General features: G+C 43.3%; 1 protein-coding gene across 2 annotated transcripts in view; it reads right to left on the reverse strand.

Annotated features, from left to right (window-relative positions):
- Positions 1-20260, reverse strand: part of TBC1D19 (TBC1 domain family member 19) — a 271020-nt gene that overhangs the window by 20797 nt on the left and 229963 nt on the right. For both annotated transcript variants that reach the window (XM_069744638.1, XM_069744639.1), the window contains exon 19: positions 5484-5599. In XM_069744638.1, the coding sequence (XP_069600739.1) occupies positions 5484-5599 (116 nt within the window). The remainder of the gene's footprint in view (positions 1-5483; positions 5600-20260) is intronic.

Below are 20260 nucleotides of genomic sequence, written 5' to 3' on the forward strand. Positions count from 1 at the left end.
CACCACATGAGTCCAAATTTGCTGCAACCTGTCCACCACGGAATCCACACTAGGACAGTCAGAAGGCTCAAGCTGCCCTGAAGAAAAACGAGAATGAAAACCAAAGTTACAAAAAAAAGGCGAAACCAAGGTAGCCGAACTAGCCCGATTATTAAGTGCAAACTCGGCCAACGGCAAAAAGATCACCCAATCATCCTGATCAGCAGACACAAAGCATCTCAAATAGGTTTCCAAGGTCTGATTGGTTCGCTCCGTTTGGCCATTTGTCTGAGGATGGAATGCAGAAGAAAAAGACAAATCAATGCCTATTCTAGCACAAAAGGACCGCCAAAACCTAGAAACGAACTGGGAACCTCTGTCAGACACAATATTCTCCGGAATACCATGCAAACGAACCACATGCTGAAAAAATAATGGAACCAAATCAGAAGAGGAAGGCAACTTAGGCAATGGCACCAAATGGACCATCTTAGAAAACCGGTCACAAACCACCCAGATGACAGACATCTTCTGAGAAACCGGAAGATCAGAAATAAAATCCATGGAAATATGCGTCCAGGGCCTCTCAGGAATAGGCAAAGGCAAAAGCAACCCGCTGGCACGGGAACAGCAAGGCTTAGCCCGAGCACAGGTCCCACAGGACTGCACAAACGAATGCACATCCCGCGACAAGGAAGGCCACCAAAAGGACCTAGCCACCAGATCTCTGGTACCGAAAATCCCAGGGTGACCAGCCAACACCGAACAATGAACCTCAGAAATTACCCTACTAGTCCATCTATCAGGAACAAACAATTTCGCCACAGGACAGCGGTCAGGTTTATCAGCCTGAAACCCCTGAAGTACCCGCCGTAAATCAGGGGAGATGGCAGAAAGAATCACCCCCTCCTTGAGGATCCCAGCCGGCTCAAGAACTCCCGGAGAATCAGGCAAAAAACTCCTAGAAAGGGCATCAGCCTTCACATTCTTAGATCCAGGAATATACGAGACCACAAAATCAAAACGTGAGAAAAACAAAGACCACCGAGCCTGTCTAGGATTCAACCGCTTTGCAGACTCGAGGTAAATCAGATTCTTGTGATCAGTCAAGACCACCACGCGATGCTTGGCTCCCTCAAGCCAATGTCGCCACTCCTCAAATGCCCACTTCATAGCCAACAACTCCCGATTGCCGACATCATAATTACGCTCAGAAGACGAAAATTTTCTGGAGAAGAAGGCACAAGGTTTCAGCAAAGAGCCATCAGAATTTCTGTGAGACAAAACGGCCCCTGCCCCAATCTCAGAAGCATCAACCTCAACCTGAAAAGGGAGAGAAACATCTGGCTGACGCAACACAGGGGCAGAAGTAAAACGACGTTTAAGCTCCTGAAAGGCCTCAACAGCCACAGAGGACCAATTCACCACATCAGCGCCCTTCCTCGTCAAATCGGTCAGAGGCTTCACCACACTAGAAAAATTAGCAATAAAGCGACGATAAAAATTGGCAAAGCCCCAAAATTTCTGAAGGCTCTTTACAGATGTAGGTTGAGTCCAATCATGAATGGCCTGGACTTTAACAGGATCCATTTCAATAGCCGAGGGAGAAAAAATGAAACCCAAAAAAGAAACCCTCTGAACTCCAAAGAGGCACTTACACCCCTTCACAAACAACGCATTAGTACGAAGGACCTGAAACACCATCCTAACCTGCTTCACATGAGACTCCCAATCATCGGAGAAAACCAAAATATCATCCAAATACACAATCATAAATTTATCCAGATAATTCCGGAAGATATCATGCATAAAGGACTGAAATACCGATGGAGCATTAGAGAGCCCGAATGGCATCACAAGATATTCAAAATGGCCTTCAGGCGTATTAAATGCTGTTTTCCATTCATCACCTTGTTTAATACGCACAAGATTATACGCCCCTCAGAGGTCGATTTTAGTAAATCAACTACGGTAGCACCCTTAATCCGAGCAAACAAATCAGAAAGCAAAGGTAACGGATATTGGAATTTGACAGTGATCTTATTGAGAAGGCGATAATCTATACAGGGTCTCAAGGAGCCATCCTTCTTGGCAACAAAAAAAAATCCCGCTCCCAACGGTGACGAAGACGGGCGAATATGCCCTTTCTCCAAGGACTCCTTTACATAACTCCGCATAGCGGCATGCTCTGGCACAGACAGATTGAAAAGTCGGCCCTTAGGGAACTTATAGCCAGGAATCAAATTAATGGCACAATCGCAGTCCCTATGAGGAGGCAGGGAACTGGACTTGGGCTCATCAAATACATCCTGGAAATCCGACAAAAACTCAGGAACTTCAGAAGAAGGGGACGAGGAAATGGACATCAAAGGAATATCACTATGTATCCCCTGACAACCCCAACTAGTCACAGACATAGATCTCCAATCCAGCACTGGATTATGTTCCTGTAACCATGGAAAACCCAGCACAACATCATGCAAATTATGCAACACCAAAAAACGAATATTTTCCTGATGTGCTGGAGCCATGCACATGGTTAACTGTGTCCAGTACTGAGGTTTATTCTCGGCCAATGGCGTAGCATCAATCCCCCTTAAGGGAATAGGACTCTGCAAAGAAAGGTTCCAAGGAAAAACCACAGCGCCTGGCAAATTCTAAGTCCATTAAGTTCAGGGCAGCGCCAGAATCCACAAATGCCATAACAGAAAAGGACGACAATGAGCAAATCAGGGTAACAGACAAGAGAAATTTAGGCTGCACAGTACTAATGGTAACAGACCTAGGGACCCTCCTAGTACGCTTAGGGCAGTCAGAAATAGCATGAGCTGAATCACCACAGTAAAAACACAGGCCATTCTGACGTCTGAATTTCTGCCTTTCTGCTCTAGTCAAAATCCTATCACATTGCATAGGCTCAGGACTTTGCTCAGAGGACACTGCCATATGGTGCACCGCCTTGCGCTCACGCAAGCGCCGATCAATCTGAATAGCTAGAGACAGATTCGCTCAAACCGATAGGCGTAGGAAAGCCCACCATAACATCTTTAAGGGTTTCAGAAAGACCTTTTCTGAAAATAGCAGCCAGCGCCTCTTCATTCCATTTAGTGAGCACAGACCATTTTCTAAATTTCTGGCAATATAACTCTGCCGCTTCCTGACCCTGACACAGGGCCAACAGTGTTTTCTCAGCATGCTCTACAGAGTTAGGTTCGTCATACAACAATCCGAGCGCCTGAAAGAATGCATCTACATTCAATAATGCCGGATTCCCTGTTTCAAGAGCAAATGCCCAGTCTTGAGGATCACCACGCAGTAAGGATATGATGATTTTCACTTGCTGAATGGGATCACCAGAAGAACGGGGTTTCAAAGCAAAAAACAATTTGCAGCTATTTTTAAAGTTCAAAAACTTGGATTTGTCCCCAAAAAACAAATCAGGAGTAGGATTCTTGGCTCTAGAGCCGGAGTCTGAACAATATAATCTTGGATACTCTGGACTCTTGCAGCAAGTTGATCCACACGAGAAAACAAACCCTGAACCTCCATACCAGAGCATATATCCAGCACCACCCAGATATCAAGAGGAAAAAGAAGGCAGAACAGAGCACAGAAAAAAAAATGGTTCCGAACTCTTCTTTTTTCCTTCTTTTGAGATGCATTCAATTCATTTCGGGCCTGCTGTACTGTTATGACCTGGTGGTTAAGAGGCCACATTGAAATGACCTGGTGGCTAAAACGCAACATGGAACGAGCTCTAAGAAGGTGGTATCTCTACTGACCGCAGTCCCTAATCCTAACAACACAACTAGAAATAGCCGTGGGATGTTCCTGACACTCCCTAGACACCTCGTCACAGCCTCAGATATAACTACCCCTAAAGAAGGAAATAAAAAGCTATCTTGCCTCAGAGAAACCCCCAAAAGGAAAGATAGCCCCCCACAAATATTGACTGTGAAAGGAGAGGGAAATGACGAACACAGAAATGAAATTAGATTTCAGCAAAGGGAGGTCAAAACTAAACTAGATAGACAGAGAGCAAAGGATACTGTGCGGTCAGTATTAAAAACTACAAAATCCACACAGAGTTTACAAAAATGAACTCCACACCGACTCACGGTGTGGAGGGGCAAATCTGCTTTCCCAGAGCTTCCAGCTAGCCTGAATAAGACATAGTGACAAGCTGGACAAAAGAAACAAAATGCAAAGCAATAAAGTCCAAGCAAATAGACAAACAAAACTAGCAAAACTTATCTTTTGCAGACAAGGACTGGCCATATGAGAAATCCAAGGGAAGAATCAAATCCAACCAAGAACATTGACAGCAGGCATGGACTAAAGCCCAGAGCAGGTTTAAATAACAAACCCAGGCAAGGCGATTAGTGAAGGCAGCTGCCACAGCTACCTAACGGAGCAGCAGTTCCACTTGAAACCACCAGAGGGAGCCCAAGGGCAGAACTCGCAAAAATATCATTAGCAACTACAGGAGGGAGCTCCAGAACGGAACTCACAACAGCAAACATTGAATATATGAAATTTGGACATTCCTGATTTATAGAATAAATTTATAAAATGAAGGTTCTTAGCGCACAAATTGGCCAATTCATGAGAGACCACCAGATACAACAAGGCAACCTTACTTTGATGGAACTCTAAACCTAATAATTATCCAACATGCCTCTCCTGGGCTAAGAGCCTATACGATTCAGGGGCAGGAAGGATCTAGCACTAATTGAATAGAGCCTTAAAATGAGGTGAGCAGTGCTTCAATATTTGACTGCACACTACTCCCAAGAAAATAGTATGCCCTGACATGGCTGATGGGCTCACATGAATTGTCCAATTTGTGCCTTAAAGAATCTTCATTTTATAAGTACATTCTATAGCAGTCTGTGTGAACATAACATAGTGCATGCAGAGTGCTTTTGTACTCTTTCATATGTTATGGCATCATACATAGCTATGATCCTTGACACCAATACTCGGATATTAGTCATATTCCAGAATAACTACTTCCAATACATAGGCCGGTATGTTGTTTGTACACTGTGATAATGGCAACAGTAGGTAGGTGTTTGCGTAGGCTCAATACACGTTTGTATTTTGCTCCCCAGCTTCTTGATACAAGTCAATGAGTATACAGAACAACGCCACCTTCCAATGTACCGGCTTCGTGGCAATCCTGGTCCTGGACAGAAGGTGCTCTCCCCACAGACAGGTGCCTCCTGTACCTAATGGAAAATATAGTCCTGGGAACACTTAACTGGTACAAGATGATGCAAAAGTGGGACATCTGGTATTACATATGAATTAATCTGCACACAATTGGAGGGAAGGTGGCAGAATAGGCAAAAGAGGAACAGAATACTGCTATCCAAAGGGAAATATATGGACTGGAGCGCAGGGGATTACATGCTAGAAATACCAATTGCTTTAACTAGTTTAAACAGTGATACTTTATTTTTGAAAGTTAAGATAGTCATTCCTTAAATCAATTAGCTTACCTGCAAGTATCTCCAAAGAGTTGTAGCCAAGGATCCTATCCCAGAGAAGAAGCAGCTGGTCTGTGGCCAAATAGCCAGAAAAGCCTCGAACCATCCATTTAAATGATATCCGCAGCCTAAATGACAAAATATTATTATTTCATGTAAATATACTTCTTCTAGAACGTGTGTCTAATCATTAATACATGCAGTACATCAAAAGTTATCTACGTTTTCCAAACATTTTACTCCGGTTTATAAACACAGTGGAAATAAAAAATCTTCACGACCTTCTGACAATGCCAGGTCTTTGTCATGTAAAAGAATCATTTCATAACTTTCAGCTTTCAATTCAATTTTACAGATTATGAGTGACAAAAAAAAAATTACCCACCCAAAAAGATTAAAAAAAAAAAAAAAAAAAAACTACAATAGGGTGCTAGCACAAATCTCTACACTGCTACACTAATACGTTGTTGAATTACCCTTTTTTATGTTATGACGGGATTCAGTCTTGAATTAGCAATCCGTGCCCATTCTTTTTGCAGGAGAGCTCCAAACCTGTCAGATTGTGAGGGCATCTCATGGGTACAGCGCCCTCTTCAGGACCCCCACAGATTTTCTATTGGATTCAGAAAAGGGGCTCTGGCTGAGTCATTTGAAGACTCTGATCATTTTCTGCTGAAGCAATTTTTTTTTATTTATTTGGAGATATGTTTAAGGTCGTTGTGAAGTTGAAATGTGAATCTCTTTATCTTCAGTTTTTGGGTTGTTTTTTTTTTTAGCAGCGGTCTAAAGGTTTTGCTGCAAAATTGACTGATATTTGGAACCATCCAAGCTGGGGTGGTGCCCTAATGTGTGGAAGTGGCGAGTGATATAGAAACATGGGACGTTTAACCTCGGATCTTCCCTGGTGCGTTGGCAAGTGGGTTAATAGTTTTGGGGTTGATGTCAGCTGTTTTATGTCTGCTGACATCAAGCCCAGGTGTTAGTAATGGAAATACATCTATCAGACACCCCCATTAATAACCCCATAGTCAAAGTTAATAAACACACAGAGAAAAGTTCTTCAATTGTACAAATCACACCCGACAATTACCCTCTTCTTCACTCATTTGTTAATCCAAAATAAAAAATCAAAGAAATCTTCACCTTCCGACCATAAGTCCATAATGATGAAGTCCCACAACGATCCCCAACTCATCCGGATGTGTTTTTTTTTTTTTCAATTAAAGGACTTTTCTCAGTGTATCTTTATTACTTTTGACATGTAATGGATGCACCATTTCTGGGGCAGCTAAGGGCTGGTCTAAATAATCTGGGAGTGGGCCAATATCTATGGGCCCTTCCAAGACTATTAATATCAGCCCACAGCTGTCTGTTTAGCCTTTGCTGGATAGTAAAAAGAGGGGGACCCCCCCACGTCATTTTTTTTCCAACCCCCCTTTTTAATAACCAGTACATGCTAAGCAAACAGATGTGAGCTGTTCTTAACAGGAGGTGAACATTTTATTGGTTGTCCCCTTCCCACCCTCCCCAGAATAATAACTGTCTGCTTTCCCTCGCCTTTTTTTTTTTTTCAATTAAACTATTTATACTTTAATGTGTGCTATTTACAGTGTGGGTGCTGACTACAACTTTCATCAGCATTGCCTGATCTCACTGATCGCTGGAGACCCGGAGACAATGAAGAGAGATGGATTCAGTGCCAACTGTAGTGTTTTTCCTAGACGCCGGTATGTGTCACACTGATGATACACAGATGTCATCCATGTGTCATCAGTGTGCACATGTGCGGGATGTATAGCGGACTGTGCAGCCGGCAAAAAACGTACATGTCTACGCATTTTGCACACGAACACACGGTCCGTGGAAACACACTGAAATGTGCGCATACACATACAGCTCTGGAAAAAATTAAGAGACCACTGCAAAATTTTCAGTTTGATTTTTCTCTTTATAGGTATATTTTTTTGAGTAAAATGTAAATTGTTCATTTATTCTGTAAACTTCTAACAACATGTCTCCAAATTTCCAAGCAATAAATTTTGTATTTTTTTTCTGAAAAGGAGAAATGGTCAATTTAAAAAAAAAAAAAAACAGCTTTCAGACCTCAAATAATGCAAAGAAAAAAAGTTCAAAATCATTCAGAAACAACAATATTAATGTTTTAACTCAGGAAGCATTCAGAAATCAATATTTTGTGGAATAACCATGATTTTTAATCACAGCTTTCATGCGTCTTGGCATGCTTTCCACCAGTCTTTCACACTGCTCCTGAGCAAAAATTTACCGTAAGCAGTTCTTTGTTTGATGGCTTGTGACTATCCATCATCCTCTTGATTACATTCCAGAGGTTTTCAATGGGGTTCAGGTCTGGAGATTGGGCTGCTCATGACAGGGTTTTGATGTGGTGCTCTCTTGATTTTTGCCAGAGCTGTAGATTTGAATGGGTCTACGTGTGTGTCTCCAGTACATGTGACCACACGTACCGGAGACACCGACATGTGAATTGGGCCTAACACTGTCAGGTCTTATGCATTGCAATGCATTAGAACAGGGATCAGACTAATACATGTTAAAGTCCCATATAGGGACCAAGTAAAAAAAAGTAAAGAAAAGTTTTAAAAAAATTATATATAATGTTTTTCCACCACCATATTCTGAGAGCTATAGCTTTTTCATTTTTTTGCTGATGGAGCTGCATGGGTGCTTGATTTTTGCGGGATAAGATAACGTTTTCAGCTATAGCGTTTCTATTTAACTGTGACTGTTTGATCGCATTCTATTCCACTTTTTTTTGGCGGTGTGATGACAAAGCAAAGTTTTTTGCCACGTTGTTTATTTACTGTTTTTATGGTGTTCACTGAAGGAGTTAATTAATTAGTGTGACAGTTTTATACATTGGGTCGTTCTGGGCTTGGCTGTACCAAATATGTGTACTTATTTGTTTACATTTTTGTTATTGCATAAATATTCTAATGTATTGGCATAATGTTTCCTTATTTTATTTGGGGACAGTTTAACCCCTTAACCCCCAAGGGTGGTTTGTACGTTAATAACCGGGCCAATTTTTGCAATTCTGACCACTGCCCCTTTATGAGGTTATAACTCTGGAACGCTTCAACGGATCCTGATGATTTTGACACTGTTTTCTCGTGACATATCGTCCTTCATGATGGTCGTAAAATTTATTTGATATTACCTGCGTTTATTTGTGAAAAAAATGGAAATTTGGCGAAAATTTCGCAATTTTCAAACTTTGAATTTTTATGCCCTTAAATCACAGAGATATGCGACACAAAATACTTAATAAGTAACATTTCCCACGTGTCTACTTTACATCACAAGTAATTTACAGCATAATTTTGGAACCAAAAGTTTTTTTTGTTAGGGAGTTATAAGGGTTAAAAGTTGACCAGCAATTTCTCTTTTTTACAACACCATTTTTTTTTAGGGACCACATCACATTTGAAGTCACTTTGAGGGGTCTATATGATAGTAAATACCCAAGTGTAACACCATTCTAAAAACTGCACATCTCAAGGTGCTTAAAACCACATTCAAGAAGTTTATTAACCCTTCAGGTGTTTCACAGGAATTTTTGGAATGTTTAAAAAAAAAAAATGAACATTTAACTTTTTTCACAAAAAATGTATTCAGCTCCAATTTGTTTTATTTTACCAAGGGTAACAGGAGAAATTAGACCCCAAGGTTGTTGTACAAATTGTCCTGAGTAAGCTGATATCCCATATGTGGGGGTAAACCACTGCTTGGGCGCATGGCAGAGCTCGGAAGGGAATGAGCGCCATTTGACTTTTCAATGCAAAATTGACTGGAATTGAGATGGGACGCCATGTCGCGTTTGGAGAGCCCCTGATGTCCCTAAACATTTAAACCCCCCACAAGTGACACCATTTTAGAAAGTAGACCCCCTAAGGAACTTATCTAGATGTGTGGTGAGCACTTTGACCCAATAAGTGCTTCACAGAAGTTTATAATATAGAGCCGTAAAAATAAAAAATCATATTTTTTCACAAAAATTATCTTTTCACCCCCAATTTTTTATTTTCCCCAAGGGTAATAAAAGAAATTGGACCCCCAAAAGTTGTAAAATTTGTCCTGAGTACACGGATACCCCATATGTGGGGGTAAACCACTGTTTGGGTGCATGGGAGAGCTCGGAAGGGAAGGAGCGCCGTTTGACTTTTCAATGCAAAATTGACAGGAATTGAGATGGGACGCCATGTTGCGTTTGGAGAGCCACTGATGTGCTTAAACATTGAAACCCTCAACAAGTGACACCATTTTGGAAAGTAGACCCCCTAAGGAACTTATCTAGATGTGTGGTGAGCACTTTGACCCACCAAGTGCTTCACACAAGTTTATAATGCAGAGCCGTAAAAATAAAAAATCATATTTGTTCACAAAAATGATCTTTTCGCCCCCAATTTTTTATTTTCCCAAGGGTAATAAAAGAAATTGGACCCCCAAAAGTTGTTGTGCAATTTTTCCTGACTAAGCTGATACCCCATATCTGGGGGTAAACCACTGTTTGGGCGCATGGCAGAGCGCGGAAGGGAAGGAGCACCGTTTGACTTTTCAATGTCGCGTTTGGAGAGCCCCTGATGTAACTAAACATTGAAACCCTGCACCAGTGACACTATTTTGGAAAGAAGACCCCCTAAGGAACTTATCTATATGTGTTGTGAGAACTTTGAACCCCCAAGTGTTTCACTACAGTTTATAACACAGAGCCGTGAAAATAAAAAATATTTTTTTTCCACAAAAATTATTTTTTAGCCCTTGGTTTTGTATTTTCCCAAGGGTAACAGGAGAAATTGGACCCAAAAAGTTGTCCAATTTGTCCCGAGTACGCGTATACCCTATATGTGGGGGTAAACCCCTGTTTGGGCGCATGGGAGAGCTCGGAAGGGAAGGAGCACTGTTTTACTTTTTCAACGCAGAATTGGCTGGAATTGAAATGGGACGCCATGTCATGTTTGGAGAGCCATGATGTGCCTAAACAGAGGAAACCCCCCAATTCTAACTGAAACCGTAACCCAAACACACCCTAATCCCAGCTATAACCCTAACCACCCCTGACCCTAATCCCAACCCTAATCCCAACCGTAAATGTAATCCAAACCCTAACTTTAGCCCCAACCCTAATTCTAACTTTAGCTCCAACCCTAACCCCAACTTTAGCCCGAACCCTAACCCTAACTTTAGCCCCCACCCTAACCCTAACTTTAGCCCCAAACCTAACCCTAACTTTAGCCCCAACCCTAACTTTAGCCCCCACCCTAACCCTAATTTTAGCCCCAACCCTACCTTTGGCCTCAACCCTAACCCTTACTTTAGCCCCAACCCTAACTTTAGCACCAACCCTAACTTTAGCCCCAACCCTAACCCTAATGGGAAAATGGAAATAAATACATTTTTAAAAATTTTATTATTTTTCCCTAACTAAGGGGGTGATGAAGGGGGGTTTGATTTACTTTTATGTTGTGAATTCTGTGGTCGAGCTCCCTCCTGTGGTCACAAGTGGTACTTCGGCTGATTCTGTCTATGAGCTTCCGTTGGTGGATGTGAGTGGTACTGCGGCTTCTAAGTTTCCTTCCTCAGGTGATGTGGTGAAGTCGTTAGGTGCTGCTCTATTTAACTCCACCTAGTGCTTTGCTCATGGCCTCCAGTCAATGTTCTAGTGTGGATCTTGCTCTCTCCTGGATCGTTCCTGTGGCCTGTCTTTCCTGCATAAGCTAAGTTTTGCTGGTGTTACTTTTGTTGCTATATTTTCTGTCCAGCTTGCGATATTGGTTTTTCTTGCTTGCTGGAAGCTCTGGGACGCAGAGGGGGTACCTCCGTACCGTTAGTCGGTGCGGAGGGTCTTTTTGCACCCTCTGCGTGGTTGTTTGTAGGGTTTTGTGTTGACCGCAAAGCAATCTTTCCTATCTTCGGTCTGTTCAGTCAGTCGGGCCTCACTTTGCTAAAATCTATTTCATCTCTGTGTTTGTACTTTCATCTCAACTCACAGTCATTATATGTGGGGGGCTGCCTTTTCCTTTGGGGAATTTCTCTGAGGCAAGGTAGGCTTATTTTTCTCTCTTAGGGCTAGCTAGTTTCTCAGGCTGTGCTCGAGGCACCTAGGCCTGGACAGGAGCGCTCCACGGCTACCTCTAGTGTGGTATGATAGGATTAGGGATTGCCGTCAGCAGAGTTCCCACGTCTCAGAGCTCGTCCTTGTTATTGGTAACTGTCAGGTCACCTTGTGCGCTCTTAACCACTAGACCCATTGTGGTTCTGAATTACCTGTTCATAACAGTACTGGAGGCCTAAAGTACTAATGCTTCTCAATAGAGGGAAAAAAGAAGTTCTGAGACCATTTTTTTTTCTTTGCACTGTGTTTTGCCTTTTTTTTCCCCCTAGACATTTGGGTGGTTCAGGACACAGTTGTAATGATGGACATTAAAGGTCTGTCTTCATGTGTGGATCATCTCACTGCAAGAGTACAAAATATTCAAGACTTTGTGGCTCAGAATTCTATGTTAGAACCAAGAATTCCTATTCCTGATTTGTTTTCTGGAGATAGAGCTAAATTTCTGAGTTTCAAAAATAATTGTAAACTATTTCTGGCTTTGAAACCTCGCTCCTCTGGTGACCCAGTTCAGCAAGTTAAGATCATTATTTCTTTATTACGTGGCGACCCTCAAGACTGGGCATTTTCCCTTGCGCCAGGAGATCCTGCATTATGTAATATTGATGTGTTTTTTCTGGCGCTCGGATTGCTGTATGAAGAACCTAATTCAGTGGATCAGGCAGAGAAAAATTTGCTGGCTCTGTGTCAGGGTCAGGATGAGGTAGAGGTATATTGTCAGAGGTTTAGGAAGTGGTCTGTGCTCACTCAGTGGAATGAATGTGCGCTGGCAGTGATTTTCAGAAAGGGTCTCTCTGAAGCCCTTAAAGATGTCATGGTGGGATTTCCTATGCCTGCTGGTTTGAATGAGTCTATGGTCTTTGGCCATTCAGATCGGTCGACGCTTGCGTGAGCGTAAATCTGTGCACCATTTGGCGGTATTATCCGAGCATAAACCTGAGCCTATGCAGTGCGATAGGACTTTGACCAGAGCTGAACGGCAAGAACACAGACGTCAGAATGGGCTGTGTTTCTACTGTGGTGATTCCACTCATGCTATCTCCGATTGTCCTAAGCGCACTAAGCGGTTCGCTAGCTCTGCCACCATTGGTACGGTACAGTCAAAATTTCTTTTGTCCGTTACTTTGATCTGCTCTTTGTCATCTTATTCTGTCATGGCATTTGTGGATTCAGGCGCTGCCCTGAATTTGATGGACTTGGAGTATGCTAGGCGTTGTGGGTTTTTCTTGGAGCCCTTGCAGTGTCCTATTCCATTGAGAGGAATTGATGCTACGCCTTTGGCCAAGAATAAGCCTCAGTACTGGACCCAGCTGACCATGTGCATGGCTCCTGCACATCAGGAGGATATTCGCTTTCTGGTGTTGCATAATCTGCATGATGTGGTCGTGTTGGGGTTGCCATGGCTACAAGTCCATAACCCAGTATTGGATTGGAAATCAATGTCTGTGTCCAGCTGGGGTTGTCAGGGGGTACATGGCGATGTCCCATTTCTGTCTATTTCGTCATCCACCCCTTCTGAGGTCCCAGAGTTCTTGTCAGATTACCGGGATGTATTTGATGAGCCCAAGTCCAATGCCCTACCTCCGCATAGGGATTGTGATTGTGCTATCGATTTGATTCCTGGTAGTAAGTTTCCTAAAGGTTGACTGTTTAATTTATCGGTGCCTGAGCACGCCGCTATGCGAAGTTACGTAAAAGAATCCTTGGAGAAGGGTCATATTCGCCCATCATCATCGCCATTGGGAGCAGGGTTCTTTTTTGTGGCCAAGAAGGATGGTTCGCTGAGACCTTGTATTGATTACCGCCTTCTAAATAAAATCACGGTCAAATTTCAGTACCCCTTGCCGCTGCTATCTGATTTGTTTGCTCGGATTAAGGGGGCTAGTTGGTTCACCAAGATAGATCTTCGTGGTGCGTATAATCTTGTGCGTATTAAACGGGGCGATGAATGGAAAACTGCATTTAATACGCCCGAGGGCCATTTTGAGTACCTAGTTATGCCATTCGGACTTGCCAATGCTCCATCAGTATTTCAGTCCTTTATGTATGACATCTTCCGAGAGTTACCTGGATAAATTCCTGATTGTATACTTGGATGATATTTTGGTCTTCTCGGATGATTGGGAGTCTCATGTGAAGCAGGTCAGAATGGTGTTCCAGGTCCTGCGTGCTAATTCTTTGTTTGTGAAGGGATCAAAGTGTCTCTTTGGTGTTCAGGTGGTTTCATTTTTGGGGTTCATTTTTTCCCCTTCTACTATCGAGATGGACCATGTTAAGGTCCGGGCCATTTATGATTGGACTCAGCCGACATCTCTGAAGAGTCTGCAAAAGTTCCTGGGCTTTGCTAATTTTTATCGTCGCTTCATCTGTAATTTTTCTAGTATTGCTAAACCATTGACCGATTTGACCAAGAAGGGTGCTGATGTGGTCAATTGGTCTTCTGCTGCTGTGGAAGCTTTTCAAGAGTTAAAGCGTCGTTTTTCTTCTGCCCCTGTGTTGTGTCAACCAGATGTTTTGCTTCTGTTCCAGGTCGAGGTTGATGCTTCTGAAATTGGAGCGGGGGCTGTTTTGTCGCAAAGAGGTTCTGATTGCTCGGTGATGAAGCCATGCGCCTTCTTTTCCAGGAAGTTTTCGCCTGCTGAGCGAAATTATGATGTTGGCAATCGAGAGTTGCTGGCCATGAAGTGGGCATTCGAGGAGTGGCGTCATTGGCTTGAAGGAGCTAAGCATCGCGTGGTGGTCTTGACTGATCACAAGAACTTGACTTATCTCGAGTCTGCCAAACGGTTGAATCCTAGACAGGCTCGTTGGTCGCTGTTTTTCTCCCATTTTGACTTTGTGGTTTCGTACCTTCCGGGCTCTAAAAATGTGAAGGCGGATGCCCTGTCTAGAAGTTTTGTGCCCGACTCTCCGGGTTTGCCTGAGCCGGCGGGTATTCTCAAAGAGGGAGTAATTTTGTCTGCCATCTCCCCTGATTTGCGGCGGGTGCTGCAAAAATTTCAGGCTAATAAACCTGATCGTTGCCCAGCGGAGAAACTGTTTGTCCCTGATAAGTGGACAAATAGAGTTATCTCTGAGGTTCATGGTTCGGTGTTGGCTGGTCATCCTGGAATCTTTGGTACCAGAGATTTAGTGGCTAGATCCTTTTGGTGGCCGTCTCTGTCGCGGGATGTGCGTTCTTTTGTGCAGTCCTGTGGGATTTGTGCTCGGGCTAAGCCCTGCTGTTCTCGTGCCAGTGGGTTGCTTTTGCCCTTGCCGGTCCCGAAGAGGCCTTGGACACATATCTCTATGGATTTTATTTCGGATCTCCCCGTCTCTCAAAAAATGTCGGTCATTTGGGTGGTTTGTGATCGCTTCTCTAAGATGATGCATTTGGTACCCTTGTCTAAATTACCCTCCTCCTCTGATTTGGTGCCATTGTTCTTCCAGCATGTGGTTCGTTTACATGGCATTTCCAGAGAACATCGTTTCTGACAGAGGTTCCCAGTTTGTTTCGAGGTTTTGGCGAGCCATTTGTGCTAGGATGGGCATTGATTTGTCTTTTTCCTCGGCTTTCCATCCTCAGACAAATGGCGAGACTGAACGAACCAATCAGACCTTGGAAACATATCTGAGATGCTTTGTTTCTGCTGATCAGGATGATTGGGTGTCCTTTTTGCCGTTGGCTGAGTTCGCCCTTAATAATCGGGCCAGCTCGGCTACCTTGGTTTCGCCGTTTTTCTGCAATTCTGGGTTCCATCTTCGTTTCTCTTCAGGGCAGGTTGAGTCTTCGGACTGTCCTGGTGTGGATACTGTGGTGGACAGGTTGCAGCAGATTTGGACTCATGTAGTGGACAATTTGACCTTGTCCCAGGAGAAGGCTCAACGTTTCGCTAACCGCAGACACTGTGTGGGTCCCCAACTTCGTGTTGGGGATTTGGTTTGGTTGTCATCTCGTTATATTCCTATGAAGGTTTCCTCTCCTAAGTTTAAGCCTCGTTTCTTTGGTCCGTATAGGATTTCTGAGGTTCTTAATCCTGTGTCTTTTCGTTTGACCCTTCCAGATTCTTTTTCCATCCATAACGTATTCCATAGGTCATTGTTGCGGAGATACGTGGCACCTATGGTTCCATCTGTTGATCCTCCTGCCCCGGTTTTGGTGGAGGGGGAGTTGGAGTATATAGTGGAGAAGATTTTGGATTCTCGTGTTTCGAGACGGAAACTCCAGTATCTGGTTAAGTGGAAGGGTTATGGTCAGGAAGATAATTCCTGGGTCTTTGCCTCTGATGTCCATGCTGCCAATCTTGTTCGTGCCTTTCATATGGCTCATCCTGGTCGGCCTGGGGGCTCTGGTGAGGGTTCGGTGACCCCTCCTCAAGGGGGGGGTACTGTTGTGAATTCTGTGGTCGAGCTCCCTCCTGTGGTCACAAGTGGTACTTCGGCTGATTCTGTCTATGAGCTTCCGTTGGTGGATGTGAGTGGTACTGCGGCTTCTAAGTTTCCTTCCTCAGGTGATGTGGTGAAGTCGTTAGGTGCGGCTCTATTTAACTCCACCTAGTGCTTTGCTCATGGCCTCCAGTCAATGTTCTAGTGTGGATCTTGCTCTCTCCTGGATCGTTCCTGTGGCCTGTCTTTCCTGCATAAGCTAAGTTTTGCTGGTGTTACTTTTGTTGCTATATTTTCTGTCCAGCTTGCGATATTGGTTTTTCTTGCTTGCTGGAAGCTCTGGGACGCAGAGGGGGTACCTCCGTACCGTTTGTCGGTGCGGAGGGTCTTTTTGCACCCTCTGCGTGGTTGTTTGTAGGGTTTTGTGTTGACCGCAAAGCAATCTTTCCTATCTTCGGTCTGTTCAGTCAGTCGGGCCTCACTTTGCTAAAATCTATTTCATCTCTGTGTTTGTACTTTCATCTCAACTCACAGTCATTATATGTGGGGGGCTGCCTTTTCCTTTGGGGAATTTCTCTGAGGCAAGGTAGGCTTATTTTTCTCTCTTAGGGCTAGCTAGTTTCTCAGGCTGTGCTCGAGGCGCCTAGGCCTGGACAGGAGCGCTCCACGGCTACCTCTAGTGTGGTATGATAGGATTAGGGATTGCGGTCAGCAGAGTTCCCACGTCTCAGAGCTCGTCCTTGTTATTGGTAACTGTCAGGTCACCTTGTGTGCTCTTAACCACTAGACCCATTGTGGTTCTGAATTACCTGTTCATAACACTTTTATAGCGGTTTTTTTAGCGGATTTTTATGATTGGCAGCCGTCACACACTAAAAGACGCTTTTCATTGCAAAAAATGGTTTTTGCATCTCCACATTTTGAGAGATATAATTTTTACATGTTTTGGTCCACAGAGTCATGTGAAGTCTTGTTTTTTGCGGGACTTGACGTTTTTATTGGTACCATTTTCGGGCACGTGACCTTTTTTTGCTCGCTTTTTATTCCGATTTTTTTGATGTAGAATGAACAAAAACCAGCTATTCATGAATTTCTGTTGGGGGACGCTTATACCGTTCCATGTTTGGTAAAATTGATACAGCAGTTTTATTCTTTGGGTCAGAACGATTACAGCGATATGTCATTTATATCATTTTTTATGTTTTGGCGCATTTATACGATAAAAACTATTTTATGTAAAAAAAATAATTATTTTTGCATCGCTTTATTCTGAGGACTATAACTTTTAAAATTTTTCGTTGATGATGCTGTATGGCGGCTCGTTTTTTGCGGGACAAGATGACGTTTTCAGCGGTACCATGGTTATTTATATCCGTCTTTTTGATCGTGTGTTATTCCACTTTTTGTTTGGCGGTATGATAATAAAGCGTCGTTTTTTGCCACTTTTTTTTTTTTTCACAGTGTTCACTGAAGAGGTTAACTAGTGGGACAGTTTTATAGGTCGGGTTGTTACGGATGCGGCGATACTAAATAGGTGTACTTTTATTTTTTTTTATTTAGATAAAGAAATGTATTTCTTGGAACAATATTTTTTTTTTTTTTTTCTTTATTTAGGATTTTTTTTTTTTAAACTTTTTTACATTGCCCGGGGGTGGGGTGGGGGACATTATGATATAGTGTCAGATCGCTGATCTAACACTTTGCAGTGCACTGTGTCAGATCAGCGATCACACAAGCACTGCAGGACGCTTGCCGACGCCTGCTCTAAGCAGGCGCTTGCAAGCCACCTCCCTGCAGGACCCGGACCGCTCCTGGCACATAGTGCCGGATGTCAGCTGCAATAGTCAGTTGACACCCGGCCCCAATCGGCCATGCTCCCCCCTTGAGCACGACTGATCGTTAATGACGTACTATCCCATCAGTGGTCATATGGGACCATACCACCTCGTCGGGATAGTACGTCAGATGTCAGAAAGGGGTTAAACATTTTTTGTCTATAACATTTTTATAATCGCTTAAAAATAGTAAAACTTAAATGAGGTACTGTTGTAATCATACTGACCCGAAGAATAAAGCTGAATTTTTACTTTACCAAACAGTTAAAGGTATAACAGAATAAAAATCCTGAATTGCTGTTTTTTTGTTGTCTCGTGTTTGACTGCTGTCTTTTCCAGATGGCATATTTCAGCTCTGTCCAAAGATGCTCAATAGGATTTAGGTCAGGGCTCATAGAAGGCCACTTCAGAATAGTCCAATGTTTTCCTCTTAGCCATTTTTGGGTGTTTTTAACTGTTTGTTTTGGGTCATTATCCTGTTGCAAGACCCATGACCTGAGACTGAGACCAAGCTTTCTGACATTTAGGTGATAAAAACTAGGAATTAGTCCTACCGGTAATGGTATTTCCACGAGTCCATCATGACAGCACCACCAGGAGGTTGTCCTTCATATCCTTGATAGAGACAGGAACACAGAAGAGGCTAAATAGCCCCTCCCCACCACCACCCTTCAGTGATTTTCCAAAGTACCACACCAGGATGGATGCAACGCAATTTTATTGAACTTCCTCTCTATACATGTTCATATCACACATCAGACAGGAACTCAAGGGAGGGTAAATAATGGGTGCTGTCATGATGGACTCCTGGAAATACCATTACCGGTAGGACTAATTCCTAGTTTCCAGGTCGTTCCTCCTGACAGCACCACCAGGAGAAATACCAAATAACTCCTATTCAAGGTGGGATTACAGCTTGGAGGACTTTCCTCCCAAAGGCAGTCTGTTGATTTGACAGAATGTCCAGCTTGTAGTGTTTGCAAAAGGTATTGGAGTTAGACCAAGTTGCCGCCCGGCAAATTTGGTCCATGGATGCACCTGCACTCTCTGCCCATGAAGCAGATATTGCTCTTAGTGAGTGAGCCTTTAGGTTTTCTGGAGGAGATTCACCGGCTGAAATATACACAGCGCAAATGGTAGATTTAATCCATGAGGCTAGGGTAGCCTTTGAGGCTTTTTTCCCCTCTATTCTTCCCAGACATCTGGATAAAGAGGTTTGCGTCAATTCTCCAGTCGTCTGTAAGTTTTAGATATTGCAATACTGTTCTTTTAACATCCAGGGAATGGAGAGAACTTTCTTTGTCGTTGTTGTAGTTCTGGCAGAATGTAGGCAATATAATTTCCTGGTTTCTGTGAAAGTCTGTCACTACTTTTGGGAGAAACGTAGGATCCAATTTTAGAATAATGCAATCTTCTTGTAATTTTAAGCATGGGTCTGTTATGGACAGGGCTTGGATCTCGCCTATTCGCCTTGCTGACGTTATTGCGACTAGGAAGACGGTTTTGAATCTTACAGACTTTAGGTCTGCTTGATCTAGCGGTTCGTATGGAGCTTTCCGTAATTCGTTTAGTACCAAGCTGAGATTCCAGGGGGGTACTGAACTACGTATTGTTGGGCTGATACGTTGTGTAGCTTAGATGAACCTCACTACCCAGGGGTGATCAGCTAGTGGATAGTCCTAAAAGGCGCTTAAAGCTGAGATTTGTACCTTTAGCGTACTAGGCCTCAAACCCATATCGAAGCCTGCTTGAAGGAAATTTAAGATCTGAGGAATATCTGGTTCTTGGAAGACGGATATTGGAGTTTTGCCCTGTGTGCAAAATTTCTTCCAGATTTTTAGGTATATAGTCGAGGTCACTGGCTTCCTGCTTTTTTGCATGGTTGAGATAACCGAATCTGATAGATCTTTTGATCTTAGGGTCTCCTTTTCAAGATCCACGCTGAAAGTTGTAGCATGTCTAGATTTTGATGCACCAGCGGTCCTTGCATCAGAAGGTCCCACCTTAGTGGTAATAGAACTGGTTCTTCCAACGCCATCCACTTCAGCAGGGGAAACCAGCTCCTCTTGGGCCAATATGGCACTATTAGGATTACTGCTGCCAGACTTTCCTGAATTTTCCTCAGAACTCTGGGAATTAAAGCGAGTGGAGGGAATGCATAAGCAAGTTCCATATCCCAGTGTTGAGACAAGGCGTCCACGCCAGTTGGATTGTCTCTTGAATTTAACAAAAATAATTCTTTTGCCTTTGTATTTCGCTTTGAGGCGAATAAGTCTGTTTGTGGAGTGCCCCATTGCTGAGTTAGCTGAACAAAGACTTTTTCGTTTAGAGACTACTCCAAGGGTGGCACCTTTTCTCTGCTGAGAAAGTCTGCTATCTGATTCTCTGAACCTTTAAGATGTACTGCCATGATGGACTTCACAGTGCATTCCGCCCAAGAG

The sequence above is a fragment of the Ranitomeya imitator genome, chromosome 1, assembly GCF_032444005.1.
Source record: "Ranitomeya imitator isolate aRanImi1 chromosome 1, aRanImi1.pri, whole genome shotgun sequence".
Taxonomy (NCBI): Eukaryota; Metazoa; Chordata; class Amphibia; order Anura; family Dendrobatidae; genus Ranitomeya; species Ranitomeya imitator.